Here is an 18,337-nt window from a genome sequence, read left to right as displayed (position 1 = left end):
CTCTGCCTCTTCCCCCTGCTTGCATGCTCCCTCTCTCTCTCAATAAATAAATAATGAAATCTTAAAAACATACAAATAAACAAATACAGTCCACACCTTCAGCATTACTAGGAGTCAGAGAATACTACAAATTTCAAATTACCTGTAAGAAAAGAAAAAATTAAAATCTAGTTTTTGTTTGGGCCTCCTGCCCCAAGCCTATGTAAGATTTCAGAGAAGAGAAGAGGGAGAGAGAGTTAAGTGTTTAAAAGCAATATATTCTAGGTAAAACTATGTCACACTAGTGGGACAGAGACCATGTGGTTCCAAGAGCCTCCGATATTTACTATCTGTTCTTTTCAGAAAAATATGCTGATGCCTTCTATACCAGAGGATGAGCTTCATTCAACTAAGAGATGCCTGAAGAAATATTTCATTGTAAATCACAGACTAAAATAAACATGGGATAGGAGTGGAAGAATAATTTACAAATGGTGTATGTTCTGCAAAAATAGAAATATTGCAACTTCAAAAATGGAAGGCCAGAAGGGAGCTATGCCTGAGAGCTGAACGCACCTACAATCCCACCTAGCACTAAGGCCACCCTACTGAAGGGTGTCTGCAGATGTGTGTATGGGCAAAGCCTGTCTACTACGCAGTCTGGCAGTAACAGGTAACAAGATTTATACAGAAACCAGAGTCATATAACATAACACCCAAAATGTGCAGGCTTACATTGTCATACCAAGAACCAGGAACATCTCGACTCAAAAGGGAAAAGACAGTCAACACATCTCAATACCGAGATGACACAGATAATGAAATTATCTGACAAAGATTTTCAAAGAACTATCATAAAAATACATCAGTGAGCAATTACAAATATATTTAAAACAAACAAATATAGGAAATCTTAGCAAAGAAATAAAAAGATGTAAGGAAGACTCAAACAGAAAATTTTAAGCTGAAAAAATCAGTAATCCAAACTTAAAACTCACTGGAATGACTCACTAGTAAAATGGAGAAAAGGAAGAAAAAAAAATCAACAAATTCAAAGATAGATCAATACAAATCACCCAATCTGAGTAACAGGAAAAACAAACTTCATGAGCATTGTAGAACAGTAACAAAAGATCGAACATTGTGCCATCAAGAGTCCCAAGAGAACTTTCTGCCAGTGCACCACCGAGTAAGCATCATTAAAGTTCCCTTCCCACTGCCGTCCTGTCTAAGTCAGTGCCTCCCAGGAGAGCCTGAACAGCTGTGGAAGTTCTTCATTGGAGGTTTGAACTTTCAAATAACCAATGAGTTTGAGGAGCCATTCTGAGCAATGGGTAATGCTTACGGACTCTGTGGTCTTGAGAGATCCAAATACCACGTGCTCCAGAGGCTTTGGGTTTGTCACATATGCCCCTGTAGAGAAGGTGGATGCAGCCATGAACGCAAGGCCACACATGGTGGATGGAAGAGTTGTGGAACCAAAGAGGGCTATCTCAAGATTCTCAAAGACCTGGTGCCCACTAAACTGTGAAAAAGATTTTTGTTGATGGCATTAAAGAAGACACTGAAGAATATCATCTAAGAGATTCTTTTGAACAGTGTGGGAAAATTGAAGTGATTGAGATCATGACTGACCGAGGCAGTGGCAAAAAGAGGGGTTTTGCTTTTGTAACATTTGACTCTGTAGACCATGACTCTGTAGACAAGACTGTCATTCAAAAATACCATACTGTGAATGGCTACAACTGTGAAGTAAGGAAAGCCCTATCTAAAGCAAGAGATGGCTGGCTAGTGCTTCATCCAGCCAAAGAAGCTGAAGTGGTTCTAGAAACTTTGGAGGTGATCGTGGAGGTGGATTTGGTGGGAATGACAACTTTGGTAGTGGAGGGAACTTCACTGGTCAAGGTGGCTTTGGTGGCAGTCAAGGCAGTCAAGGTGGTGGTGGATACGGTGGCAGTGGTGATGGCTGTAACAGATTTGGTAACGATGGAAGCAACTATGGAGGTGGCGGAAGCTAGAATGATTTTGGCAATCACAGCAATCAATCCTCAAATTTTGGACCCATGAAAGGAGGAAATTTTGGAGGCAGAAGCTCTGGCCCCTAACGCCAGTGGAGGCCAAAACTCTGCCAAACCACAAAACAAGGTGGCTATGGTGGTTCCAGCAGCAGCAGCAGCAGCAGCAGCTACGGCAGTGGTAGAAGGTTTTAATAACTGTCAGGAAACAAAGCTTAGCAGGAGAGGAAAGCCAGAAAAGTGACAAGGAAGCTACAGGTTACAACAGATTTGTGAACTCACCCAAGCACAGTGGTGGCAGGGCCTAGCTACTACAAAGAAGACCTGTTTTAGACAATACTCAGGGGGCAAGGACTGTATTTGTGACTAATTGTATAACAGGTTATTGTAGTTTCTGTTCTGTGGAAATTGTAAAGTATTCCAACAGAGGGTTTTAATGTAGTTTTTTTTTTTTTTTTTTTTTTTTGTACCCATGCTGCTGATTGCTAAATGTAAGAGTCTGATCATGACCTGGATAAATGTATCTTAAAAAAAAAAAAAAAAAAAGAGTCCCAAGAGAAGTGGAGCTGAAAAATATTTAAAGAAATAATGGCATAAAATTTCCTAAATTTGGGCGCCTGGGTGGCTCAGTGGTTAAGCCGCTGCCTTCGGCTCAGGTCATGATCTCAGGGTCCTGGGATCGAGTCCCACATCGGGGTCTCTGCTCGGCAGGGAGCCTGCTTCCCTCTCTCTCTCTCTCTGCCTGCCTCTCCGTCTACTTGTGATTTCTCACTGTCAAATAAATAAAAAAAAAAAAAAAAAAAAAAAAATTTCCTAAATTTGGCAAAAGATAAGCAGATTCAAAAAGGGGAGAATGGGGCAAGAGAAAAGAAAGCAGAATAAGCTCTTCAATTATTGTATAGGTATTAGACAGGAGTCAAAAAATACTATTTAAAACTGTCAAATCAGGGGCACCTGGGTGGCTCAGTGGGTTAAGGCCTCTACCTTCGGCTCAGGTCATGATCCCAGGGTCCTGGGATTCAGCCATGTCGGGTTTTCTGCTCAGCAGGGAGCCTGCTTCCCTTCCTCTCTCTCTGCCTACCTGTGATCTCTGTCTGTCAAATAAATAAATAAAATCTTAAAAAAAAAAAAAAAAACCACATGAAAAAAACCCACCAAAAACTGTCAAATCAGATAGTAGAAGAAAAGGGCATTTTAAAGGTCTAAGTATGAAGGTAACATTAGAACAAAAACAAAGTTTTCTAAATACCAAAATAAGAAAAAAAGCATACTAAATAAAAAATCAAACACACATTAAATACTATACAAAATAATGTGACAGAGTTGAAACTAAACATATCAAACAATATGAATAGGATTAACTCACCTATAAACAATAAAAAGATTCTTAAATTGGCTCCCAAAACAGAACCCAGTTCTATGCTGTGTACAAGAGACACATCTAAAATTAAGTAATTCAAAAAGGCTAAAAATAAAAGAACAATAAATAGTGCATAGAAGTAAAGTTAAAAATCTAGATGAAATGAATTAATTTCCTAGGATAACAGTTTACAAAAAATTGACCTCAGAAAAGAGAGACAGTTTAAGCAAGATAATTTCCATAGCAAAGATAAAGAAAATCATCAAGGAATTAACCCACAAAGTACTAAGACCCAAAAGTTTCAAGGGCAACACTACCATTCTTCAAAGATCAGATAGACCCAATGTTATATAAATTGTTGTAGAGCATAAAAAAATAAAGTACCATAATGTTAATACCTAAACTTCAATAAAAAGCAATAAAAACATGATATTAATGCCTCATAAAGATAGCACAAAAGTAAAACTACAGACCGGTATCACTTACGTGAATACTGGTACAAAAATTCTAAATAAAACATTAGCAAACAGGATCCCAAACCACACTAAGAAAGCAATGTATGATGATCAGGTGGAATTGTTTAAGAAATGCAAAGGGTCGCCTGGGTGGCTCAGTTGGTTGAACATCTGACTCTTGGTTTCAGCTCAGGTCATGATCTTGCAGTCATGAGATCAAGTCCTGCATGGCACTCCATGCTCAGTGGGGAGTCCACTTGGGATCTTCTCTCTCTCTCCCTCTGTCCCTCCCCCACCATGTTCTCCTAGCTGCCTAAAATCAACCAATCAATCAGTATTAAAAAAAGAAAAAAAAAAGAAATGCAAAGATGGTTCAATTTTAGAAATATCATCAATATGTCACATTAACCAATTTAAGGAGAAAAACCCTGGTTATCTCCACAAACACTGAAAAATTCAACACCCATTCCTTCTTTTAAGGGGGTATGAGGGGGAGAGGGAAAGAGAGAAATTTAGGCAGGCTCCAGACCCAGTGGGGAGTCTGACTCAGACCTCAGTCTCAAAACCCTGAGATCAAGACCAGAGTAGAAATCAAGAGTTAGAAACTTAACTGACTGAGCCACCCAGATGCCCCTCAATACCCATTCTTTTTAAAGATTTTTATTTATTTATTTGACAGAGAGAGATCACAATTAGGCAGAGAGGCGGGCTCCCTGCTGAGCAGAGAGGCCAATGTGGGGCTCGATCCCAGGACTCTGGGATCATGACCTGAGCCGAAGGCAGAGGCTTTAAGCCACTGAGCCAGCCAGGTGTCCCTCAATACCCATTCTTTTTTTTTTTTTAGATTTTATTTATTTATTTGACAGAGAGAAATCACAAGTAGATGGAGAGGCAGGCAGAGAGAGAGAGAGAGGGAAGGAGGCTCCCTGCTGAGCAGAGAGCCCGATGTGGGACTCGATCCCAGGACCCTGAGATCATGACCTGAGCCAAAGGCAGCGGCTTAACCCACTGAGCCACCCAGGCGCCCTCAATACCCATTCTTGATGTCAACACTCATAACAGGATTTTATGGATATTCGCTTAACATAATAAAAAAATCTATTAACTTAGGAAACAAATGTGATTCAACAAAAAGAAGAGATTGATAAATTTGTTTACATAAAAAGCAAAAAGTCTGCATAGCAAAATATATCAATGTCAAAAGACAAATTAGGAAAGTATCTGAAATATGTACCACAAAATAAAGAGCTAATACCCTTAATATATAAAGAACTCTTGAAAGCTAAGGAAAAAGAACAAAAATCTGATAGAAAAACAGGCAATAAATGAAAACAGGCTATTTGCAAAGATGTAAAAATGGCCCTTAAATACATGAAATCATGTCCAACTTCACTTATTTAAAAAATGCAAATTAAAACTGATACACAGTTTTTTACCTATCAGACTGGCAAAAATTAAAAATGTGACATCACATTCTATTTGCAAGCCTATGGAGAAAGTCATTTTTGTATGATGCTGTTGGATAATACAAAACAACACAGCCTCTAAGACAAGGAATTTGGGCAGTATGTAACAAAATTATAATGCATTCTCCTAGCAATCCTGTTTCTAGGGATTTATCTTCAAGAGTATCTCCAATAATATGAAAATACACAGGATTATTTAATGCTATGTTATTTATATTTGCAAAATTCAGGAAATAGTCTGAATACCTATCCATAATGGTGTGTTTGAATAAATCATGTTCACAAAACTGGTTGACTTGGCCTGTATTTTAGGAGGCTGTTAAATAAAATGTAACCTTTTTTCCCATCATGTGGCACATACTATTGGCAGAAGACCACTTTTTTCTAATATTCAGATACCTAGAAAAATGAAATATTTAAGGTTTCTAAGCTGAGGCCAATTAATAATTTTCAGTGGGCTCTCCACAACAATATCTGAAAAACTGGTAGGGTAAGGTAAGCTACAGCTAAGTCCTAGGTCTCCTGAAAGTGCAGACACTTCCAGTCTCCCTTTAATTTTGTTTGGTAATATAACTGGGTCTTCAGTGAAAATTTCATTTTATGTAAAATAATTTTTGTATTTAATTTTTGAAAAGAGAGAGAGAGAGAGAGCACACGAGTGCGCATGGATGTGCAGGAGCAAAAGGAAGGGCAGAGGGAGAGCGAGTGAGAATCTTAAGCAGGTTCCACACCCAGTGCAGCGCCTGAAGCAAAACTCAATCTCAGGACCCTGAGAACACAACCTGAGCCAAAATCAAGAGTTGGGACGCTTAACCAACTAAGCCACCAAAGCTCCCCTGAAAATTCTGTATTAAAAAAGTTCTAAAAACTTTAAAATTCACAGCACACAATTATCAGGCCACTCTAGCTTCTGTTTTTTTTTTTTTTTTTTTAAAGATTTTTTTTTAATGTATTTATTTGACAGAGAGAAATCACAAGTAGATGGAGAGGCAGGCAGAGAGAGAGAGGGGGAAGCAGGCTCCCTGCTAAGCAGAGAGCCCAATGCGGGACTCGATCCCAGGACCCTGAGATCATGACCTGAGCCGAAGGCAGCGGCTTAACCAACTGAGCCACCCAGGCACCCCTAGCTTCTGTTTTCATCAAAGTTTGCTTTTTTCCTGGATAGAGCTCCTGCCCTTACAGGCTAACAACGAGCGCTCTATGTCTCTGATGCTTGTAATTTTACTTTTTGTTGCCTTTTCGCATGAAAGCTGCTTCTGTTATCTTACACCTTCCCCCCTACTATTCTTTTTTCTCGGTTTTCCCTTTTTCTTGACTTCAATGCTAAACTATCTGGGTTTTACAGTGACTACTAGTCAATGAGTATATTCTTCCAGCTAATCATTTGATTAATGATGTGCCAACAAAGTCTTCAGTAATCCTGGGCTATTTTATTTTTCACTATGCATGCCTGTTTTTTCTCTGCTAGAAAAGCTTTAAAAGTTTTTACTTCAGCTAGTATATCAGATACTCAAGACTGCTAGAAAGCTGATCTCTAGAAACACAATAGAGGGCATATATGCACAAATGCAAAAGACTGACAACCCTACATGGTTCTGAGATAATAATCTTGATAACTGGCATATGAACCAAACAAAAATCTCCAGCAACTCCAAGTCTTCCAATAAGAATAAGCTCAGCTCAAAGACCTTCACTGATCTTTGTCACCTCCAATAAATATGCTAACAAAAAATGTCCTGTTAGGCACTGTTACAGAAGACTGCTATTAACATGTATAGCATTTCCTAGAAGATTAGGTATCCGTGGAATGTCTATGGAATGTCAAATTCACACATGCTTCAGAGCTAACTTGGGTTACAAGTGTGTACTTCTACTTTATCCTTATATGCAGCAATGGGTAACTTAGAAGACTAGGGGTACTCACATCCTACACATTCCAAAGAAGGACCTGCCCTTGATTAGCTCCTTTGAGATAACCTCTACACTTTTGGATTATCCTGTCTGATTACACTGTATACCTGAGATCTTGGGCAAATAGTTTATGTAACGATGTGATTTTATGTTGAATATCTCTTTTAGTTTGAAGTTGTGAGCGACACTGTATCAGTTTGTCCTCTAGAGGGGATGGAGACTGAGTAGGTAAAGACAGTAATGCAGGCTGTTCATGCTTATATGACTGACCCCCCAATAAATACCCTGCACACCACAGTTCAGGAGATTCCTCGTTAGCAGTATTTCATGTGTTCATATGTGTCACTCATGGCTACTGGGAAAATATAGCACTGTCCTTACAACTCTACTGGGGGAGGAGAACTAGAAGCTTATAACTGGTTTCTCCTAAACTCTGCCCTCTGCCTTTTGCCTTTGTTGATTTTAATCTTGTGAAATACTAAGATAGATATATATATATACACAAAGATATATATATATATATATATATATATATATATATATATATATACACACACATACATATACAGTATAAATATATTTATATATATAAGTGACTATCCCTGGCACTGTGTCCTGGCACAGAGCTCCTAAAACTAATTTCTGATGCAGTAAGAGCAATAGGAACACCTCTTGTTCTAGTATCTGACTTTGACCCTGTCCCTGACACAGGACTCCTAAACTCTTATAAACTCTTAAGTAGTAAGAGAACTAGGAGCATCTTTTGTTCTATTTAGATGACTCTGGGTAGGCTCTTGGATGGATACTGGTTGCCAGAAAGACCAAGCCCTGATTAGAAATTTGGAGTTTTCAGCCCTATCCAGAGAGGGGAGAGGGGCTGGAAATTGAGTTAATAATGGATCACGCCTAATGAAGAAACCTGCATAAAAATCCCAATAGTACAAAATTCAGTGAGCTTCCTGGATAGAGCTCCTGCCCTTAGGGACCTCCTAGATCTTGCTCTTTGTATCTCTTCACCTGTATCCTTTATCATCTCCTTTAATAAACCAGTGAATGTGTTACCCTGAGTTCTGTGGGCCACTTTAACAAATTAACCTAACTGAACTCAAGGACAGGGTTGTTGGAACTTCCTATCTATAGCCAGTTAGTCAGAAGCACAGGTGACAATCTGGGCTTGCAACTAGCATCTGAAGTGTGAGTGCTGGGGTGGAGGTGGGGGACCTGAGAGAAATGAATGCTTAACCTGTGGGATCGGATACTCTTTCTAGGTAGACCGTGTCACAATCAAATTAAATTATAGGGTACCCAGATGGTATCACAGAGATTTGCCTTTTGTTGTGGGGAAAACCCCTATACATCTGGCAACCAGACTTGTCGGAAGGAAGCAGTCCATGTGAGTAGTAAAGGAGAACATACAGAGGATGAACACACAGATGGGAAGGGCTGGGATTTTCCCTATATAGGAAGGAAAAAAACTTGAAGTTTTTCCTAAATGAATCTGTATCCTTTTGCTGTAATAAACAATAAGCATGAGTGTAACAGTTTTCTGTGACTCTTTCTAGCAGTTCATTGAACTTGAGGGTGGTCTCAGGGATCCCTGACACGCTTATCATCAAGTGTTACTAACAATCAAGTCTCCACAATAACCAATCTGCTACAACTGATTAATTTCATTTGCACCAGCAATACAATAAGCTAGATTTGTACCAAACGTTAGGTAACACTCAAAATTGTCTAGGCATGTTAAGCCATGGATGAACAACTTTGAAAAGGGCAGGCAAACCAAATGCTACAGAGTTACTGCAACTGCAAATTAACTTTAAGAAGCACACTAACTGCAATCCGTGCCCTCCTTAATACCCACCGCCAGGCTCACCCATCCCCCTACTCCTTTTCCCTCTAAAACCCCCAGTTTCAAAGTCCACAGTCTCTCATGCTTCATCTCTCTTTGGATTTCTCCCAATTCACTTTTCCTTTCCTTCTCCTAATGTCCTCCATGTTATTCCTTATCCTCTACAAGTAAATGAAACCATATGGTAATTGAATTTCTCTGCTTGACTTATTTCACTCAGCGTAATCTCCTCCAGTCCTGTCCACGTTGATGCAAAAGTTGGGTATTCATCCTTTCTGATAGAGGCATAATATTCCATTGTATATATGGACCATATCTTCTTTATCCATTCATCTGTTGAAGGGTATCTCAGCTCTTTCCACTTTGGCTATTGTGGACATTGCTGCTATGAACACTGGGGTACATAAGGCCCTTCTATTTACTACATCTGTATCTTCGGGGTAAATACCCAGTAGTGCAATTGCCAGGTCATAGGGCACTGGGTGTTATACATAAACAATGAATCTTGGAACACTGCATCAAAAACTAATGATGTATTTTATGGTGACTAACATAACGCAATAATAAAATAAAAAGAAATACACTAACTAAAGAGCAATAAACGAAGACTAACCTGAATCAGTCCAGATTTTGTCTCTAGTACTGTCAATATTTAGTTTTTCTTCTAATATCACATAGGCATATTGCAATCCATAAACCAACTAATTATCTCTATGCCCCAACCCAGCTTCCTCAGCATTCTCACTAGTCACTGTCTCATCAATCAAGTCACTCCCACTATTTCATTCCTCTGCCTGCTCTTTTTGATTTCAGTTGTGCCCTACACCTTAAAACTCAAACTAGAAAGATAGGTATGACTTACTCTTTTCTTACCACCCATATAAAACCCAGCAAATTTCTAGAGTCTTATCTTTCTGAAACATTTCTAGAGTCTTAGCTTCTTCATATCTAAGTTCTAGTACTGGTGCTAATCTTTTCTCATCCACACCAGAAAATCACCACCGATGTGTCTTCCCAACTCCAACTTCCCCCTAAAATCTACATTCCACTTAATGATATGAATCATTAAACCAGAATACAAATTAGACCATTATTCTTTGGTTTGCGATCAGCTACATAAAAAGGACATATGGCCCTTAAGGTGGTATATAAGATGCTGTGTGATTCAGACACTGCTAAATTTCTGTTGTATTTTCCCCCATTCTTTGTTTTTATAATTTATTCTTCCATCTATCTAGTTTTAACAACTGCTTTGCTGGCTCCCTTGATGTCACTACTCAAATGCAGAGCATTTCTTAGAATTCAACTTTTAGCCCTTTTTCCATATTTTCATGAACCCCTTAAATACTGATAAATCTCAAGTCTATACTGAGTTTTCCTTCTTAGAATACTGCTATGGAGGAACTGAAAGTAAATCAGAATCAATGTGTCTGCCCTACAATAGACTCATCAACCTTCTCTACCAGTCTCATCCTTTTGCTTTACTCCTTCTGATGGTTATGGCATTATTATCCATGTGGACTGCTAAATTAGAAACCAAAGTAATTTTTACTTTTCCTTCAATTCGATCCTTTCCTCTCAAAATTCTACTTATTTTATCTCTTAACACCCAAACTTTTCCTCTCTTAATCATTACTATTTCTAACTTAGACCTTCCTTCTTTAAACCAATTATGATGGTAAAATAAGCCCCTACTTACATTCATACCTTCCCCATTCCAAACCCTGCATACCTCTTCTCAGTTATCTGACCATAACAGATATAAGCACATCACTCCTCTATTTAAAAATCTTCAATGACTCTCCACTGATCACAAGATAAAGCCAAAACTGTTCAACACAGGATTGAAAACCCTGCAACTTAACTCCCCAGCAAATGTGTTGGGTTACTAACTATCTGTATTCTCCAAACCCTCCAAGTTTGCTCCTGAGTCTTTCTTATCTTTCCTCATATGCCTGAAATGACTTTTCAACTTGACAAAGTACTACTTGTCCCAGCTGAATGACATTACATAATTTAACTATCTGCCTCTTTTAACAAATTTTTAAGAGGGAGATAATGATGGTACCAATCTCATTTTAATAAAGAATAAATGAGTTAACATATGAAAAGTGCTTAAAGTAATGCCCCGCACATTTTCAACCCTTAATAAATGTTAGCTATTAAAATAATCCATCTTTGTTACCCCAGTTGCCACTACTACCACCACCTTTCTCCACATGATACTAGTTTCAAATGTTACTTTCTCAGTGAAGCTTTCTGGTTGCCAGAGAGAACATGCACTCTCATAATTAGCATTTTGGTCATTTCTCTATTTCACTTTTACTCTGTTTTCACACCATATTCTGTATTTATGGAATCATGTTATAAAAAACGCACAGGGCAGGGACATAGCTTCAAGTCTCAGCTTTGGCTCTTATTTATCATATTGGCCCTTAGGTTATTTTACTTTACTGAATTTTAAACTCTTAAATAAAATAGGAGAATAAAACTTATCACATAAGGATACAGTAAGGTAAAAGGAAATTACAGTAACAGATTCAGCATAGCAAGTTGTCAACAAAAAGTTCATTCCTTCCAACTCTTTTTACCTGCTACTAATGTAAAGGTCTTAGAAGGCAGGGTCTCTATGTCTTTTTTATCTTTGAGCCTACAATTCAAAGCACAATTTAGGCTTAAGTGGTTAATCCATGAGTATTTATTCAACTCAACAAATATACCTGTAACTCAATACCCCTGGCTTTCAAATAAAGATCATCAATAGATGGTAGAAGATTTCATCTGGCTGTAATCAATTCCATAATGTCCTGGGGTAAAAGTCTTGGTGCCAATACCAGATATTTTGTTTATTTTACCTATAATCTTGCGGTTGGAATGCTTAGAAATAAATTTAGCAACAAATACATTTTGTGATATAATTTTACTCCTTCTTGCTGTTAAGATAGTTACTACTTTTTTCACTTTTACTAAGTCACGTTTATATTCATTTAAAAAATAGAACAGTATATGTCTAAACAGCTTTCACTTAGTTTTTATGACATTTCAGGCTAATATGGCACAAATGACAAGTTATTTAGTTGCAAAAACATTCCTTCCTAAGAGCTTAAAGTTCTAAAATGAGCAAAAGAAATGTGGTTCAATGTTAGCAATGTTAGCAAATGCATTTTCTTCATGCCAGTGATAAATCACACACATAGCTCTGGGAAACACATACATTTTTATTATATGTGTATGTAAACAAAGACAGCATTATAAAAACAGAAACATACAGTAAATCAGAAAGATCTTAGCCAGAACAAGAGAAGTCAAATCAATGCGAGATGAACACTAACTAAATTTATTCATTATTTTACTCCATGGAAAAATAACATTTTGCTTTGCTACATTAAGGGGAGTTTTCAGATTATTTAATAAAAAAAAAATCTGCAAGAATACATATAGTAAATTCTTAACTATATCTCACATAATGACCAAATCACCTGAAAATGCCTTTGCATTTAAACTTAAAAAGAATACTTGATATTCTTCAATACTATATACCTCCAAAGGTTGTCCTGGGAGGCAGTGTAGTTTCACACAAAGCAGACAAAATCTGCCATTGGAAGATCTCAATTTTTTTTGTTTTGTTTTGTTTTTGTTTTTTAAGAAGATCTCTGTTTTGAACATCAACTTTCTTATAAGCTCTTCAACCTTGGATGAATCATTTAATCTTTCCCTGAAGCCCAGTTTCTTATTCTATAGAATGATGGCATAATATCAATCCTATTAAAAGTATCAAAAGAGATTTATTTTTTTAAAAGATTTATTTACTTGAGAGAGACAAAGAGAGAGAGAGAGCAAGAGGGGGGATGGAGAGGGACAAGCAGACTTAGGGCTAAGCAGGGAGACCAATGTAGAACCCAACTGAGGTCTCAATCCCATGACCCTGCCATCATTGCCTTAGCCAACATCAAGAGTTGGACTCTTAACCAGCTAATAAGGTTTAAAGAAATATGAAGGTGCTTTATAAAGTTTTTACCACTTTATAAATATTGATACTTAAAATAATATGAGTGACACAGATAAATAATTACATATGTGAGATTTCTCTGAAGTTTACATTTTTACTATCTGGATGATTTAAGATATAAAGTTAATATAATCTTAATTCTATTTCTGAAAAAGGTTAACATTATGGAAGATTCACAAGTTAGTAAAATACATGCTGACACTTACAAAAGTCTAAAAAGTAAATAACCCTTCCAGTCCCATCAAGAGCAAAATCCCAAATCTAAGATTCTACTTTACTTACGTTTATGTCTGTATGATATATGAGGACACATAATGCTGGCAAAATCTGAGGAAAGAAGATAAACAATAAATAATACCAGAGTTGATGAATATGTCTTTGTAAAAATGAATAACTGTGATACAAAAAGCAGTAAATATTGCTTGCAAAGCAAGAAAAGACAACGTTAAATTTGTTTAAATCTCTATTAGGAAAGTGAAAATCTGATTTCAGTTCAATCTGAAAAAACCAAGAACATAGTTCAGATATTCAATTAAAATATCCAAGTAAGTCTGGCAGAGATTAATGTACCTTAAAGGAAAAACAGTTGTTTTCTGTAACCTTCTTTCTAACATATAATGTCAAGTGGAAAGAATGAAGATGCAATTATACAATACAGCTAACTAAAAAAAAAAGCTGTTTTTTTTCTGGTAAAGATTTTATTTTTAAGTCATCTCTATACTCAACGTGGGGCTCAAACTTACAACCACAAGATCAAGAGTCACATGCTTTATTGACTGAGACAGTCAGGTGCCCCTAAAAAAGGGCTATTCTTAAAAATGTCATCTCACTTACCTGCTTAAAGAATAAGATAAGATTTTATTTAAATAGCTACTTCAGTCAAATTAAAGTTTCTGATTTCAGATTTAATCAAGAAAATTATAACCAGCACAAGTATATAGTTTGCTGAATTCAGGCCTTACCTATCCTTTTTTAATCTGGGAGGGAGGAAGTGGGGATGTGAGGGAATCACACTAAGTACCCTGTCTCTAACAGCAAAACACAGAAACTGGGGAAGATGTCTATTACAAAGGTTCACAGTTAATATTTTTTGAGAGTCAAGTGATTAAAGATTGCATAGGATTTTTCAAAAACTTAAAATACTCAGATCCATTTACAACTTAAATGTAGATAGAAAAGTTTTTACTTTGTTTTAATTTGTAGATTTAACACAAAATATGTCACACATTTAAGAACACTGATTTTGTCAGAAATCTAGAGAAATTTCAATTGGACTTAATATAAATTCATTCGAGAACATTTGCATGTAAATACACCAGTTTTATTTGTAGCAATCCCCCCCCTTTTTTTTAGTAATAAACCAACAATGCAATGTAGTAAAAAAAACCTCTGAGATTTGGTTTTCTCCTTTTGTATTTTTCTTTTTGAAAGTTGTTTTTTCATGAAAATCGTCAATAAAAAGTAAGAATTAGGGTGGATGAACATTTTGTGAGATGCCATAAGACACTCAACTTTCATTTCACGGGAGTCAAAAATTAAATACGATGTTACTTCAAAGATCTCATACTTGCAATGAAGTTAAGTATATGCATTATTTCATTCCCTGAATGAAAATCTAAAGCATAAACATAGGGAAAATATACCATCTGGGCTTTGCAATTCTTCATTTACCTCCTGAACTGTCTCCATAGGCGGTGGGGGGTCCTTATTCCTGCAGAGATTGACAATGACCCATGTGACGTTCCGAAGGAAGGTGATGGGAATGGAGGGATTGATGAAGGACAGAAGAGGTTTGACAACTCCCAGTGATATGACATAATCTCTACATTGAGGACCATCACCTACAGAAATGAAAATTGTATTTAAAAAAAAATTACATTCAGGATGAGAAAGTCTGAAATGTATGCAATGGCTCATGTTGGGACACTGATGTTCTATGTTTCCTCACCATTAGTCAAGGGCATCAAGTGTTGCTCTTTCTCTAGATTTTGATTTGGAAAACACAAATTTAACCTACAAATCCTGATAGCAAATTGCATTATCTGTTTCAAGAGGTACCATCTTAAGTTAGTATTTATGAAGAAGAAGATAGTCAACCACGTTAAAATTAGAGGAAACATAGGATGTAATGGCTATGCCAATGTAGGAAAAAAGTTAATTAAGATTCTTAATTCGAGTCTTTTTAAACCTAAATCCAACTTACCTATAATGTTTCCCAAAGCCCATACTGCTTGTTCACAAACATTCTGATGTGGTGAATGGAGAAGTCTCAAAAAAAGAGGTACGGCATCTATAATAAAAACAAATATTGATACTGCAAAATGTTTAAGAGTTTATAGATTTCAGACTAAATAAGTTGATAAAATATACAGAGCCTGGGATACTATGGTTACCCAATTACAGTTCATTGAATGAAAAGATGTGGCAAATAACGTTACCATAAAAAACGTTCATTTTAGTATTTTCCCCTAGTAATATTCAAGTAACACACTTACTGAAAAGATTTACAAGTTACTATTATATATCATTAACTAAAAGAAAACAGCAGCAGGAAATTTTTCCTTTAAGGCATTAAAAAAAAAAAAGATTCCCTCCAAACACATAAACTTCATAGAATATAATACTTCAGTCAGTATGATCCCAATTGCTGATATGGGAGCTTATCTAAAGAACTAATCATTCCCCTATCTGGTTTATCTTATAAATTAAAATAATTTATCATTATAATCTTTACTCTTTACATAATTTACACATTAATATAAGTGTAATGTAAAACACTGGTATCACACTCACTCCAGGTAGGAAACTAAATATAAACTAGATCACTTTTTCTTAAATTTCAATCAACTGTGTACTACTTCCAGGATTTTTTGTTGTATCTCTGCACTACCTGGATTATTTACTTAATACTTAAACTAAAATCAACTTTTAACAGTTTTATTGAGATATAATTTATATACATATATCTGTTTAAGTACATAATTCAGTGATTTTTAGTGTTTATACAGAGTTGTACAGTTATCGCTACAATTTAATTTTACATGTCCTTTAACCCCAAAAGAATGCCATATATCCACAGCAGTCCTATTGCCCACTCCTCCAGCTTTAGGCAGCCATTTAATTTGCTTTCTGTCTCTATAGATTTTCATATTTTAGACATTTTATACAAATGAAATTGTATTAAAATGTGGGTTTTTTTTCTGGTTTGGCTTCTTTATTTAGCATAGTGTTTTTGAAGGTCATGCATATATAGCACGTATCAACGTTTCATTCTTTTTTCTTGCTGAATAGAATTCTATTATAGAACACAATCTGTTCATCTACTTCTATCAGTTAATGGATACTGGGATTACTTCCACATTTGTGTTATTATACAAGTCTTTGTGTGGACATGTTTTCATATCTGTTGGGTCCACCTAATAGTGGCATTGCTAGGTCATATGGTAACTCTATGATTAGTCTTTTGATAAACTGTTTCTCCAGAGAAGCCACACCATTGCTACCATTAATGTGTAAGTTTCAACTGACTTCACATCAGTAATTTAGCTAATTTTATCACCTCTATAAATAGAAGACCAGTATCATTTACCACTATCACAAACAGAAAGTAACCCAAAAATTAAAAATGCAAATAAAACACTGTTACTAAATTATACCTCCTTGCCTTTATTAAAGGTTTTTGTCTAAAACCTGCTACCTTTCTGGTACAACTAATACCTAACTGGAAACGTTCTCCTTTGAAATATCTGAAAAAGACTGGTATTTTCACTAACTGATTCAATGTAATTTATTGCTGTATCATATACTACTTATCATTAAAATCATTTCCAGGGACACCTAAAGTCAGATTTCTTAACCTACATGTTAAGAGTTCTTGGGGACATCAAATTTTTTCAAAGGTTTTTTTTTTTTTTTTTGTCAGTTTGGATCAACACACGAATCATAGTTAGCCCATCCTGAGGTGGGCAAAATTTTAAAAATGTATGTTACAAGTTATAAGGCCTAAGTTACTCAGCACGTTGGAGGTACTAGAAACAGAAAATATAAAACCTGTTGTTAGGAGATGGTCTCTACCCAAAAAGATAAAACTTAGTTCACTTTTTAGTAGCCACAATTAAAAATTATTTAGTGATAGATTAATGATAGCTATGGGAAAGATATCAACCATCAAAAAAAAACTCATAAAATTCACTAGTTTAAAATGTTGTAAAAAAATTCAGTCTTTACAATAAAACTCCACTTCCTTGCCTTTATTTTTTAAAAACTCCCAGCAAGTAAGGATGTTGATTTACTTACTAGACTGTACAACAGCTTGAGTCTGTGCAGAAGTTCCTGATGCTATATTAGTTAACGCCCAAGCAGCTTCAAACTGTAATGAAGGGCTGTAAAACACAATAAAAAATCTTGAGATACAGTAACTACCAGTTAAATTTAGGACCCACAAACCTATATGGTTATTCTTTACCCTGTCCTTGAATTTCATCTTGTTATATCCAATCGGCTACTGTCTCACTAGCTTCCAAAGTCAGACAATATAAACCTACTTGTTTATCCCCACTGGTAGTCACAACATTTAGCCAGTCCTTATTTTCTTTGACTCCTTCCTTTCCCGTAAACATCTAATCAAAAAGTCATGTTGATTTTACACCCTAAATATTTCTTTTATTTATAGCATCACTCTTAAAATCACTGTACTAGTTGAGGCCCTCGCCATTTCACTTGAATACTGTTATAGCCTCTAGACTGGTCTTAAAGTTGAGACCCCATCTGATCCACTACATCATATGCTTTACATACTGGAGATATTACAGGGTTGCATAATTTTACTGAAAAGATGAGATTTTTACAATTTAGCATTATGATAAAAGACCTCACACAGAAAGTGAAAACTCAACTAGATTTTCAGACAGATAAGGAAAGAAATCCACTAACAGCTGGAAATACAAATAAAAGTATCATGGGTGGGATGACCATGATGTGTACAGGTGACAAGGAACAGATCAAGAGAGTGGAAGCTAAGAAAGCATGCAGAAATTTAACAGGGGATGAAACTGGAAAGGTTAGGTTATCAAGTATGTGTGTATGGTCAGGTGCTGGGGTGGTGAAGGGGAGTAGAACTCAAATCCCAAGGTTCAGAAGTTGGAATTTATTCTATAGACATACTAATATAGAGGGCTACTGAAAAGGAGAGTAAAGAAAATAATGCTGGAGTCCATGGTATGTAGAATGGATAAAAAAGGTTAAAGGCTGATGGAAAGTAAATTATATACATCGAGTTAGGATAGATGGC

The 18,337-nt window shown here is 36.2% G+C and overlaps 1 protein-coding gene and 1 pseudogene across 1 annotated transcript in view; one reads left to right on the top strand and one right to left on the bottom strand.

Annotated features, from left to right (window-relative positions):
* The window catches only part of KPNA3 (karyopherin subunit alpha 3), a 102,433-nt gene that overhangs the window by 12,004 nt on the left and 72,092 nt on the right, over positions 1 to 18,337 (bottom strand). The window contains exons 7-10 of the mRNA XM_059377740.1: positions 17,344 to 17,429; positions 15,251 to 15,337; positions 14,719 to 14,888; positions 13,330 to 13,374 (exon numbers count right to left, since the gene is read on the bottom strand). Coding sequence (XP_059233723.1) covers positions 13,330 to 13,374; positions 14,719 to 14,888; positions 15,251 to 15,337; positions 17,344 to 17,429 — 388 coding nt within the window. The remainder of the gene's footprint in view (positions 1 to 13,329; positions 13,375 to 14,718; positions 14,889 to 15,250; positions 15,338 to 17,343; positions 17,430 to 18,337) is intronic.
* On the top strand, positions 998 to 2,490 carry LOC132002928 (heterogeneous nuclear ribonucleoprotein A1-like 3; annotated as a pseudogene).

The sequence above is a fragment of the Mustela nigripes genome, chromosome 15 (genome assembly GCF_022355385.1).
Source record: "Mustela nigripes isolate SB6536 chromosome 15, MUSNIG.SB6536, whole genome shotgun sequence".
Lineage (NCBI taxonomy): Eukaryota > Metazoa > Chordata > Mammalia > Carnivora > Mustelidae > Mustela > Mustela nigripes.
The sequence above is the reverse complement of the archived record's forward strand: the minus strand, read 5'-3'. Positions and strand labels throughout refer to the sequence as shown.